Source organism: Girardinichthys multiradiatus, chromosome 20 (genome assembly GCF_021462225.1).
Source record: "Girardinichthys multiradiatus isolate DD_20200921_A chromosome 20, DD_fGirMul_XY1, whole genome shotgun sequence".
Taxonomy (NCBI): domain Eukaryota; kingdom Metazoa; phylum Chordata; class Actinopteri; order Cyprinodontiformes; family Goodeidae; genus Girardinichthys; species Girardinichthys multiradiatus.
The window spans coordinates 2,615,569-2,628,867 of NC_061812.1; the positions used below are offsets into that span (position 1 = coordinate 2,615,569).

Sequence of the window (13,299 nt, forward strand, 5' to 3'; positions counted from 1 at the left end):
AGTAGTGATTAACTGTAAAGAAGAAGGAGGTGGATTCACGGGGTTTGGATTATTATACAAATAAAAATAAGTTCAACTCAGTCAGAATAGATGGAGTAACTGTCTAGCCACAGATTCCGATTTGGATTTGGTCTTTTACTTTGACTGAGCCATTCTAACACATGAATATGCCTTGATCTAAACTATTGGGTTGTATATTTATTGACTCCAAGCTGAGGGAACCTCCACCCTGGTTTCTGGTCTTTTCTCACTTGACAGACAGCTTTGCCTCCTGGACTACCATGTTTTTAGCTTCACTCATCTTTTCTTCAACTTTGACCCCCTTCCCCATCCCTGCCATCTTGTTTCAAATGTTTGCAAACATTAACAGGACTTCGTGTGGGTTTCTTTGAATAATGACTTTCTTCTCACCATGTAAAGATCCCATTTGTGATTTGCACGACTAGGTGTCCTTTCAACAGATTCTTCCATTGTTTTTCTTAAAGATGATTTTTGCAGCTCTGGTGGCCATTATTTTTCCAGTATTTTTGTTGAAAGTAGGCAGACAGGAAATGGGTGTGGAGAGAGGGGGAAGACATGCCGTCGCTGGGGGCCGAGACATGGACCCAGGACGGCCGCGTCGAGGACTGAAGGGTCGCGTTCTTAATCCCCTGCACCACCAGCGCCACGGCCAGATTCTTCCATCTTAACTGAGGATCTCTACAGCTCCTCCAGAGTTACCATGGGTTTCTAGGGTGCTTCTTTAAATGAAACCCTCCCTGTCCTTCCTGTCAGTTTAGATCATTGCAGTTGTCCCTTTCTCTTTTCGTTTCTGTCTGATGGTTGAAACAGAACTCTGAGATGTTCAGGATTGTGATATAATTTTATTCCTAGCCATCTGCTTTGGATATTTCTGGATATGAGAGTAAAGAGGGCTTAATGCAAATGACTGCCACACCTTTTATATGTTTATTTGTAGAATATTCTGATAATCATGTATCATTTTCCTTCCACTTCACTATTATGCACTGCTTTGTGTTGGTCTATCACAATAAAATACATTAGAGTTTGTGATGTAATGTGATAAAATGTAAAAAAAAAAAAGATCAGGGGGTGTGAATACCTGTATTTTGCAAATTATACCTTTATAGTTCCCTGCAAATAGACTTTCTGTTCTCTTTGTTTTACTTTGAAAGATTATAAAGAAGAGGATTGAAGATTTTAAACAAGAATTGGTTGTTTTTGCTGAAAGCTTCACCATGCATGGTCCTGGAGCTGTGGGAGATCATTTGGACGAAGGTGCTTTGATAATTTGTGTCTTTATCGTTTCATTAGCAACAATATGATGTCTTTTTAAAAAAAATGCCATGCTATTCTTGTTTCCAGGACTAAAGATAATGGCTAAGTATGAGGCGGACCTCGCCAAAATAGAGGCAGAACGGCAGGAACTCACCAGTGCTGAAAAGCTGTTAGAACTACCAGTCAGCGTGTTCCCAGAGGCCAGCAGGATTCAGAGTGACATGAAGGGATTAAGACAGATATATGACATCTACAAAGCCCAGAAGGTGGGACAGCGTTGGTGTTGGTGAAGAACTGAAACTGGAGGAAGTTCTTGAGTTTGTCAAGTTGTTCATGAGATGGTCTTTTTCTTTTCCAGAATGCAAAATCAAAGTGGTCTCAGACGTTGTGGGTCGATTTGGACCTCCAGGTGCTACAGGACGGCATCGACGATTTCCTCAAAAGATTTAGAAAGTTGCCCAAAGATGTGCGGTCGTTACCTGTGGCGTTCTTCCTAGAAGGATGCCTGAAGGAGTTCAGAGAATCTCTGCCACTTCTGCTGGACCTGAAGAACGAGGCCCTTAGAGACAGGTCACTGTGGACTCTCATGGGGTCCATGTTTTTGTGTTTAAAGGATTCAATTCATCTCATTTTATTTTTTTATATTTACACAGAATATTCAATAACTTACTAAATATTCATTTATTTCAGTAACTCAGCTCACTAATTGAAACTCATAGATTAACTACACACAGACTGAAGTTTTTATTTATGCTAATTAAACTATAATGGGTCACAGCACCGAACTATGATGATTTTCCAGCTGAAAACACATTTTAGTTTAGAATATTACACCACACCAATAAAAACATTTTTATACCTACTTCAAGGTGATTTTTAAAATGTAATCTGATAAACTCTAGTTTTTTGAAATGTGTGAATGACTGTAAATGAGAAGGAAATATGTTTATGATCCACACAACGAAACTGAAGTGAACACGTTTTTCTATTTCAGGCACTGGAAGGAGTTAATGGACAGGACCGGCACAAGCTTTGAGATGAACTCTGAGAACTTCACGCTGGAGAACATGTTTGCTATGGAGCTCCACAAATATGCAAATGTCATAGGTGACATCGTCACCTCTGCTGTAAAAGAGCTGAGTATTGAGAAGGCAAGCTTTGGCTTCTATATTTGAATTAAATTCAGTTTTCTATATTCGGCTGAACTTAAACTGTGACCTGCATCTCTTTAGAATTTAAACTACTCATTGTGTTCACATCATTCACATGTTTTCACTTTGTTTATTTGCTTCCAGGGAGTGACAGCAGTGGCAGAGACCTGGGACAACATGAGGTTTAGTGTGCAGACGTATTTCAAAGGCACCCAGGAGCACGGTGTTATTCTAGGTGCTGTAGATGAGATCCTGCTAAATGTGGACAGTGATGTCATGAACCTGCAGAGCATGGCTGGCAGCCGTTTTGTTGGACCTTTCCTTGACACTATACAACGATGGGAAAAAGATCTGTCTCTCATAAGTGAGACAATAGAGGTGAGTGAAAATCTTCGTACCTCTTGACCTTCTTCACGTTTCGCCATGTTGCAGCCACAAACTACGGGATGTTTGATTGGGATTTTATATGATAGACCAACAAAAAGCAGAGCATGGTTGTGAAGTTTAAGTAAAATGAAACATGGTTTTAAAAGGATTTTTCAAACACAAAAGCAAATCTGTCATGGATTTGCATTCATCTCCCCTGAATCCATGATTTCTGTGCTGGAGTTACAGCTGCAGGTCTTTGGTGGTGTGTCTCTACCAGCCTCGAACATCTAGAGAGAGAAAACTTTCCCCGTTCTTCTTTGCAAAATGGCTAGGTCAGAATGGATGGAGAGCAATCTTGCCACATATTCTATCAAATTTATGTCTGGACTTTGACTGGGCCATTCTAACACATGATTATATAGGAAGGATCTAAAGCGTTCTGTTGTAGCTATATATTTAATGCATTTGACCTTCTGGTTTGAGAACCTCAACCCTAGTCATTTGCAGCCTCCAAGATTTCTCTGTTTTCAGCTCTATTCATCTTCCCATCAAGCTTGACCATCTTCCCTGTCCCTCCTGAAGAACGAAATGCTGCCACCCCCCTTGTTCATGGTGGGCAAGGTGTGTTCAGGGTGATGTGTGACTTTGGTTTTTCATCGCATGTAATATTTTGCATGAACTTTCAACAGATGCTTGTTTCTTGTCAGAGTTTTATGAAGGCCAGATTTATGGGGTGTATGAATAATAATTATCCTTTCACCAAGTTCTCCCGTCACACTGTGGACCTCCCAGCTACTTCAGAGTTACCACGGCCTTCTTGGCTGCCTTTCTCATAAACGCTCTCCTTGTTCTACCTATCAGTGTAGGTGGACAGCCATGTCTCGGTAGGTTTGGATAATGGTTTTAAAACCTAACCCTGCTTTAGACGTCTCTGCAGCTCTACTCCCAACCTGTATGTTGTGGTCCTTGGTCTTCATGATGCTGTGGGTTCACTAATGTTCTCTAACCTGTGAAACCTTCACAGAGAAGCTGTTTATGCTGGATTTTATTTAGTGGTTTCAGAGTAAAAGGGGCTTAATAAAAATACACGCCACACTTTTCACAAATCTGTGTGTAAAACAATGTGAATACTAAACTTTACTTCCACTTCACATTAATGCACCACTTCCTGTTGGTCTATTACATAAAACCTAGATTGAACACATTGAAGCGTGTGGTTCTAATGTTGCTAAAAGGTCAAGGAGTGTGAATATGTTTGTATGGTACTTTATAACTTCTATTAGTCTTTACTGTATTTACCTAACTGCTAACTGACTGGTCTTTTCATAGGTATGGCTGGTAGTACAGCGAAAGTGGATGTACCTGGAGAACATATTCATTGGTGGGGACATTTGCCTTCAGCTACCTGAAGAAGCTAAGAAGTTCGAAAATATTGACAAGAAGTTTAAAGAAGTGAGTCTCCCTTGGATATAAGCATAATATATTGTTAACAGACTTATCCAATTAATATCTTTTTCATTTCTTTGTAGATAATGCACGACACAGTCAAGGGTCCAAAAATTAAGCAATGCTGCTTAGCTCCTAGTCGACTAACAGACCTACAGACCTTGAGTGATGGTCTGGAGAGGTGCCAGAAGAGCCTTAATGACTACCTGGACCCCAAGCGAAACGCATTTCCACGTTTCTTCCTTATCTCTGATGATGAACTGCTCAGTATTCTTGGAAGTAGCGACCCTGCTTGTGTGCAGGAACACATGATCAAGGTAACAGGCCATTTCACAAGACAGAAAAACAAGATATGAATCCTAACTTTCAATGTAACTCCCCTGTCACACTATTGTGTCTCAGCCTTTCGTGTCATTGCCATTGGAAGACATTCCACGTTTCACAGTGGAGAACAATCACAGTGACTTTATAGACACCACAAGGGTGGATGGTCCGTGAAAACCATCCATTTCCCCGTGTTTAGACCCACACTAAAAACACCTGCTCACTTGGCAAGAAAGGAAACAGCGTGACCATGGCTTAAAGACGAAGAGGATAACTCCTCACCATGTTTGTTAAATCCTTTTATTGATATTTTCTTTCTTTTTTGTTGCACAAGATGTACGACAACATAGTTTCACTAAGATTTGACGTGGAAAGCGGTGGGGAGACAGTAGTCGCTGCCATGGTGTCTGCTGAGGGGGAGGTGATGGAGTTTAGGAGCCCCGTCCCAGTGGTGGGGAGAGTGGAAGAGTGGATGATGGCAGTACTTGAAGAGATGCGGAGGACTAACCGGCTCATCACCAAGGAGGCAATCTTCCACTATTGTGAGGACAGGAGTAGGTGTGTGTGGACACATAGACAGCTCCCGCGACGTCAAATGAGCAAACAGGCTGCAACAAATGACTCATTGTCCTTTTTCTCAGGGTGGAGTGGATGCTTCTGTATCAGGGCATGGTGGTGCTAGCTGCAAATCAAGTGTGGTGGACATGGGAGGTCCAAGATGTTTTTAAAAAGCTGAAGAAAGGAGAAAAGCATGCTCTGAAGAACTATGCTGAAAAGATGCACCGGCAGATCAATGAACTGGTTACACGCATCACTCAGCCTCTGAGGAGAAATGACAGACGGAAGATCAACACTGTGCTCATCATTGATGTCCATGCCAGAGACATTGTGGACAGTTTTGTGGAGAACAGGTGAGCGTACACACTTTTATCTTTTGCGGTTAACTTAGTGCAAGATTTGAATAAATGTATCAATCTTTTTACAGTATAATGGATCCAGAAGCATTTGAGTGGGAAAGCCAGCTCAGGTTCTACTGGCTCCGGAAACACGACGATCTGTTTGTGCATCAGTGCAGCGCCTCGTTCTCCTACGGCTATGAGTACATGGGGCTGAACGGTCGACTGGTTATAACCCCACTAACAGACAGGATCTACTTGACCCTTACACAGGTCCAGGAGACCATGTAACACCTAAACCCGGGGTGTTCAACGTGTGGCCTGGGGGCGGTTTGCGGACATTGACCACAATTCAAGAGAGGCCCAAATTTAGTTCACCTGTTGATGGCGATAAGCTTAAAATAAATTAGGGTGAAACTTTGACTGATCAAAAATGATGCAGACAAGTTAAAATCGTCTTAAAATCTACAACAACATATGGCTGCTTCATTTCATTAAAATATTCTTTTAGGTTTTTTTGGTTGTTTTTTTAATCCGCATTTAAAAGAAAAAGATCACATTTTTGTGGCCTCCGACTTCTGTCAACTTGACAGATGTGGCCCCCCGTGCCAAAAAGTTTGGACACCCCTGACCTAAACATGGAATGTTTTGTGATTTTCTTTTTGCCAATTTGAGATTTGTGCGTTTGTGAAACAGGCCCTCTCTATGTACTTGGGTGGAGCTCCTGCTGGACCGGCTGGTACAGGAAAAACAGAGTCCACCAAAGATCTGGCTAAGGCTTTAGGCCTGCTTTGTGTGGTTACAAACTGTGGTGAGGGCATGGACTACATGGTAGGAAGCACACATTAAGTAGCATGCACTGATTATCTTCTGATGTTTTTGTTCCAGAAAGCAGAAATGTTTTTCTCACTAGTGTTGCTCTTGAATGTCTTTCTCGTTTGTGCCCCAGGCTGTTGGGAAGATCTTCTCCGGCCTTGCCCAGTGTGGCGCTTGGGGCTGCTTTGATGAGTTCAATCGTATCGACGCCTCTGTGCTGTCCGTTATTTCTTCTCAAATGCAGACCATACGCAATGCCCTCATTTTACACTGTAAAAGATTTCAGGTAAATCAGGTGTTATGTAGAGCCAGTAATGAATGAATCAAAAACAACAATGTTTTAATCAGCTTACAGACTATTTACAAAGTTCAGCACCTTACCTAAGTATTCATAACCCTTGATCTATAACACTACAACCACAAACTTTAATGTATTTTATTGGGATTTTATGCAATAGACAGACACAAAGTAGTGCATAATAATGGCTTAAAATGAAAATAATACCTGATTTCCAAACTCTTTTTACATATAAAACTCTGAAAAGTATGGCATGAATTTGTGGTGAGACCCCTTTATTCTAATACCTCAAAATAAAATCCAGTGTATCTTTAGAAGTCACCTAATGAGTAAACGTAGTCCACCTGTGTTTAATGCAGTATTATTACAAGTCAAGCTGTTCTGTTTCTGGCCTCAGAGGTTTGTTGGGTAAACCTTAGTGAACAAACAGCATCATGAAGACCAAGGGACACAGCAGGTCAGAAGGAAGGTTGTGGAGAAATTTCAAGCAGAGTTGGGTTATGAAGCACAGAAGATGAAACCCTTTGTGACAGAAAATGAATAATACAAACCATTCTGACCACACTGTTTGCATGGTTAAAAAAGGTAGTGGCAGAGTCATGCTGTGGGGATGCTTTTCTTCAGCATGGCAGGGGTTGTTGGTCCAAGATGATGGGAAGGTGAGTTATTGAGCAATCCTGGAAGAAACCTTGTTAGAAGCTGCAAAAACGTAAAGCAGGGTTAGGTCCCAAACTTTAAGACTCAAAGACTTAAACTGTGAGAGAGGATATGGAGAGCGTCTATCAGAGCGCAGAAAGAAAACAGTAGCAGGCTGCATTATTCAAAGAAAGCCAAAATACTTCCTGTTTGCAGCTTGCTGCAAGCCATGAAGGGGACAGAGGAAATATGTAGATGAAGCTCATCAGAAACACAGGAATCAAACTGTTTGGCTAATATGCACAACCCTGTGTATGATGGAAAAGTAACACTGCCCATGACCCTGAATGGTGGAGCATGGTGGTGGGAGCATCATGCTGTGGGGATGTCTTTCTTCAGCGGGGATGAGGAAGCTGATGGGAGGATAAAGGGCGATCCTGGACAGAAAGCAGTTATAGGCTGCAAGAGACTGGAGACTAAGATGGCAGTTAATCGTCCAGCAGGTCATTAACCCTCAACTCACAGCCAGAAGAACAATGAATGGGTTCAAAACATTTTCATGTCTTACAACTTGGAAAATCAAGTTCAAATAAGCTCTCCTTCCAGTCTGATTGAGTTTAAGATATTTTGTACAAAGAAAGGTAAAAATGTAAAGTCAGTAGATATAATGTGAACTATTGCACCTTTAAAAGGTTGTTTTTTGCAGCCATGTGTGATTTTTTTTTTTCACTTTACAAAGATGCACTCCTTCATACCTGTCATGCCTATAACATCCGAGTACATTACTTTAATGTTTGAGGTTTAATGTATCAGAATGTGATATCAGCTGCTAAATGAAGACTTTAGTAAAAGTCATTTTCCTCATGAGTGTTCACATACTTTTAGCAGTCAGTGCCTGAAAGAGGTTTTCACATGTGTGAGCTTCCTTCTGATCTTCTGCTTCAGTTTGAGGGCCAGGAGATCAGCCTGGATGACCGCATGGGCATCTTCATCACTATGAACCCTGGTTACGCCGGGCGTACAGAGCTCCCAGAATCAGTCAAAGCCCTCTTCAGGCCTGTGGTGGTGATCGTACCTGATCTACAACAGATTTGTGAGATAATGCTCTTCTCTGAGGGATTCCTCATGGCCAAGGTAACCAAATAACAATGAAAAGCCAAATTCATTGGTTGTGAATTCTTAGTTTGTATAAATATTCAAAACAATTCATGATATGTAATTTTTAATTGTCATTGTTACCTTTAGGTTCTTGCAAAGAAGATGACGGTGCTCTATAAGCTAGCTCGTGAGCAACTATCCAAGCAGTCTCACTACGATTTTGGCCTCCGTGCTCTGAAGTCTGTGCTGATGATGGCAGGAGAGTTAAAGAGAGGCTCACCAGAACTGGAGGAGGTAGTTACAAGGATTGTTGTTGACTGCTGGAGTCCAACATCATTTCTACTCCAAGCTAATTTAGGCCGACTGCAAGTTATTTTCTTTCAGCCATGAAGTTTGTGGGTAGGAATCGATGCTCCAAAAGCTAATAATAATACAGAATAAAATACAATAATCTCTATTTGTCCCTCAATGGGAAAATTCATCAGGGGAATCGTGTTTGAAAAATAAAACAATGTTTTTATTCACAGTTGAACAAGAATTGCATTTAAGAAGAGATGATTCCCTCCTCACTAATTAATGGAAGAACCATTTTTGCATCCCAGCAGTCAAGTGCTTCTTGTACCTTCTGAACAGCTTTTTGTTATCTTTGGTGATGAGCTCCTAGTCCTCAAGACTGAAAACCCTCCTTGCCATCACCCTAATCTTTTGCTCCCTCCATAGATTCACTTTGGGAGTCAAGTAAGGACTCTTTGTGGGCCGTTCCAAAGCGTTAACATTACTTCCCATCAGAATTAAAAGATCACTTTAAGTCTAACTCTGCTAGGGGTGTGAATACTTTGAGCTTAAAACTAAAGGCTAACGTTGATTGGATTTATTAGTGCACTGTTGATTTTATTTCTTCTGATTTTATTGAGATAGATCTACTGATTAGTCCAAATGGCTGATCTGATGTAAAATACCCTTAAACATAAATCTGGTTTGGAGATGCACACAAACGTACTTAAAAGGACAAAAATGGGGAATTTTTAATTGGATATTTGACCTAGAGTCATAAAGTCTGAAGGTCGTTCATTATTTTCTGTGTCTGAACGTCTCATTTCTCTTGTAGTTTTTTGTATCCTTCTGTTTTTTGATTTCCTCATTTCCATGTTTCTTCTTCCCAGGACGTGGTGTTGATGCGTGCTCTCAGAGACATGAACCTGCCAAAGTTTGTTTTTGACGATGTCCCTTTGTTCCTTGGACTAATCTCGGACCTTTTCCCCGGACTTGACTGCCCTCGTGTTCGCTATCCTAACTTCAATGATGCTGTGGAGCAGATCCTGGAAGACAACAAATATGTTATCGTGCCTAACCAGGTGTTTCTTCCCACCCATAGCTTTTACTGTTTATCTCTCTAACACTGATGTCTCTGACAAACTCATATTCTCAGAACATGGATTAGATTTGAATGCTTTGCTTGTCTCTGGTAGGTGGATAAAGTGGTGCAGATGTATGAGACGATGATGACCCGGCACACTACTATGGTTGTGGGCCCAACTGGTGGTGGGAAATCTGTTGTGATCAGCACACTGTGTCAAGCTCAGACCAAGTTAGTGTCAGTTTATTTATTTCACATCCTGTTGATTTTAAGTGTGAGCATAAGTTGGGTTGTGTTTGATCTCTTAATCAGAACGGGGCTGCAAACTAAGCTGTATCCGCTGAACCCTAAAGCCATGAGTGTCACTGAACTTTATGGAGTTCTTGACCCGGACACTCGGGACTGGACTGATGGGATTTTATCCAACATCTTCCGTGATATCAACAAGCCTACAGACAAAAAGGAGCGAAGGTAAATGTATAGTCTTAACAGGTTTTCATACTTGAATATCTTCACATTACCACCACTAATCTCAGTGTTTTAAATTCAGATGTGATGTGATCAGCACCAGGTAGCAGATCATCGTGGAGTAAAAAGTGTTGCATGGTTTTCAAACCTTTTAGGAGAAAAATATGCTCAGTGTGTACATTTGTTTTTAGGCTTCACAGCCACTACTTTCTACAACTACTCTGTGACTCTAATACAGATGCAGGTTATTTGTAGTTTGTCTCTATCTGTTTGGACATGTTGAAGCTCAGTCAGTCAGCCATTTTCTACCTCTTCTTCCATAGTGGGTCGCGGGGGAGCTGGTGCCTATCTCCAGCAGTCTATGGGGGGGAGGCGGGGTACACCCTGGACAGGTCACCATTCCACCGCAGGGCAACACACAAACAACCACGCACACACTCATTCACACTAAGGGCAATTTAGAGAGACTAATTAACCTAACAGTCATGTTGTCTGTCCCCACGCATGCATAGGGAGAACATGCAAACTCCATGCAGAAAGACCTCCGGCCAGGAGTTGAACCCTGGACCTTCTTGCTGCAAGGCAGCAGTGCTACCAACTACACCACCGTGCAGCCCATTCTGTTCATAATAACTCAATCACAGTGGGACTGGATAGACGGAAAACGTCCCATTATCTGACCTTCATTGTTCTATTGTAGCTCTGGCTGCATGTTTAGGGTCGTTTTCCTGCTGGAAGGTGAACCTCCACCAGAGCCTCTGATGGGGTTTCCTCCAGGATTGCTCTATATTTACCTCCATTCACTCTGTCCAGCTTTCCTGTACCTGGTGAAGAAAAGCTTTCCCACAGCATGATGGTGCTGCCACCATGTGTGACCATGGCGATATGCCAGATGATGTGCAATGCAGTCCAAAGGGTTCAGTTCTGCTCTTAGGACACATTTCTCCACGTTTGCAGTGTCCCCTACTCTTTTTAGTTGTCCTGTCACCAGATATCATTTTTATGTCTTGAATTGAGTTTAGCTCGTTCAGAGCTACCCTGACCCCCTAGACTGATTCTCTGAATAATGATCCCCCTGCCCTAGGCTCTCAGTTTTGGTGGACAACCATGTCTTGATAGGTTTGCAGTTGTACCACAATCTAGTAATGGTTAGCATATGTGGCAACCTTTGAGGGCAGTTGGTTGAACTGGATTTTCTTTAGTGGTATTGGAGTAAAGGGTGTTTAAAAAAAGCAGGTCACACTTTTCAGACCTTCATTATTTAACAAACATTTGAAGCAATGTGTTCTTTTCCTGCCTTCATATCATTTCTTCTGCTACCTTGTGTTAATCTATAGCATAAAATTCAAATAAATTGCCCTGAAGAATGTATTTGGAGGGTGACAAAATGTTAAAAAGTACAAGCGGTATGAATACTTTTGCAAGACGTGGTTTACTATTAATGTAATTTAAATCAAATGTCTCTGAAATCCTTCTTAAGCCGTGGCATTGGACTTCCAGGTACATCCTGTTTGATGGGGACGTGGACGCTCTTTGGGTTGAAAATATGAACTCAGTCATGGATGACAACAAGCTCCTCACGTTAGCTAATGGAGAACGGATTCGTTTGCAGAGTCATTGTGCACTGCTGTTTGAGGTTTGTCTGTATCTGCATGCTGCTGGAAGCAGAAGACCTTGTTTGCATGCTTCTATAAAACAACTATCAGTAGATCTTCTAACAACCCTCTGCCATCACAGGTCGGCCATTTGCAGCATGCTTCCCCTGCTACCGTGTCTCGCTGTGGGATGGTTTTTGTTGACCCAAAGAACTTGCGATATACCCCGTACTGGCAAAGATGGGTGGCCAGCAGACCAGAGAGGGTCTTTAGAATAATATATTCAGTATTTACATATTATTTGTTATCTTAAAAGGAAATCCTGATAAAAATGTTGTTATTTTCCAGGAACAAGAGGTTCTTAGTAGACTGTTTGACAAATATGTGCACGGCTGTATTGACATGATTGTAGACGGTGTTGTTGATGGTAAACAAGGACAGAAACTGGAGACTGTGGTTCCTCAGACAGACCTGAATATGGTAGGTTGAGTTCTTCTCAAACGTCTTCCTGCAGTGACGAATTTTAAAAGAATCTATTAATCAAAGCACGGATCAGTTTGGCTGCTTGAATGAACTGTGCATGTTTTGATCATGTGTTCAGGTCTCTCAGTTGTGCTTGACGCTGGATTCACTGCTGGACAGTGACAACAGCAGGGCTGATGTCCTGGAGAGTTACTTCCTGGAAGCTCTGTATTGCTCACTGGGAGCCACCTTGGTGGAAAGTGATCGGATCAAGTTTGATGAGTTCATCAAAAGACTTTCTTGCTTATCCACCGTGCACGAAGAAGAAGCCCTGGCTGGGCCTGGTGAGATCCCAGGTAACGAGCACAAATGTATTTTGTAATCTGGCGTAGAGTAAATAGATCATTTATCACACAAACCTCTTGACAAATACGTTAAATGATTGCCTTCATGCAGGATACCTCCCAACTCTGTATGATTTCCATTTTGATGGAGCTCAGAAGAAGTGGGTTCCCTGGAGCTCCCTGGTTACTAAATACACTCACAACCCTGAAATGAAGTTTGCTGATATCCTAGGTGACGCTTATTTGTCTGGCCAGTGTCTGCAGATACATATTTAAAGAAATATTGAATATACAAGTGTAAGTATTTAAGCTTTTGAGCTTGACTCTGATTTTGATTTCTATTTAGTACCAACTGTTGACACCACAAGAGCCAACTGGATCTTGGAGCAGATGGTGAAGATAAAGAGACCAGTGTTACTTATTGGAGAATCTGGCACTTCCAAGACGGCCACCATTCTTAACTTTTTGAAGCATGTTAATCCTGATACATGGGTAGTTTCAGCTTTAAATCATCCATCCATACAATGCCTTTTTCTCATGTCACAACCACAAACTTTAATACTTTTTAGGAGGCTTTTATTTTGATAGGACAAAGTGGCACATCGTGAAGTGTGGAGAAACCAAAATAGTTTTTTGAATTTTGATTCCATAAAAGTCTAAAGGGTTTAGTTAGTATTTGTATTCAGCCACTCTAAGTATACTTTGTACAACCACCAGTTGCTGACATGATAACTGCAAGTCTTTTTGCAGATGTGTCCAGC

The 13,299-nt window shown here is 41.6% G+C and overlaps 1 protein-coding gene across 1 annotated transcript in view; it reads left to right on the forward strand.

Annotated features, from left to right (window-relative positions):
* Window positions 1-13,299, forward strand: part of dnah10 (dynein axonemal heavy chain 10) — a 65,800-nt gene that overhangs the window by 13,763 nt on the left and 38,738 nt on the right. The window contains exons 22-40 of the mRNA XM_047347217.1: window positions 1,176-1,278; window positions 1,366-1,544; window positions 1,637-1,848; window positions 2,273-2,429; window positions 2,574-2,807; window positions 4,128-4,250; window positions 4,328-4,561; window positions 4,903-5,126; window positions 5,210-5,479; window positions 5,554-5,737; window positions 6,161-6,295; window positions 6,414-6,566; window positions 8,160-8,348; window positions 8,460-8,606; window positions 9,476-9,667; window positions 9,782-9,900; window positions 9,982-10,140; window positions 11,638-11,773; window positions 11,875-11,976. Coding sequence (XP_047203173.1) covers window positions 1,176-1,278; window positions 1,366-1,544; window positions 1,637-1,848; window positions 2,273-2,429; window positions 2,574-2,807; window positions 4,128-4,250; window positions 4,328-4,561; window positions 4,903-5,126; window positions 5,210-5,479; window positions 5,554-5,737; window positions 6,161-6,295; window positions 6,414-6,566; window positions 8,160-8,348; window positions 8,460-8,606; window positions 9,476-9,667; window positions 9,782-9,900; window positions 9,982-10,140; window positions 11,638-11,773; window positions 11,875-11,976 — 3,252 coding nt within the window. The remainder of the gene's footprint in view (window positions 1-1,175; window positions 1,279-1,365; window positions 1,545-1,636; window positions 1,849-2,272; window positions 2,430-2,573; window positions 2,808-4,127; window positions 4,251-4,327; window positions 4,562-4,902; window positions 5,127-5,209; window positions 5,480-5,553; window positions 5,738-6,160; window positions 6,296-6,413; window positions 6,567-8,159; window positions 8,349-8,459; window positions 8,607-9,475; window positions 9,668-9,781; window positions 9,901-9,981; window positions 10,141-11,637; window positions 11,774-11,874; window positions 11,977-13,299) is intronic.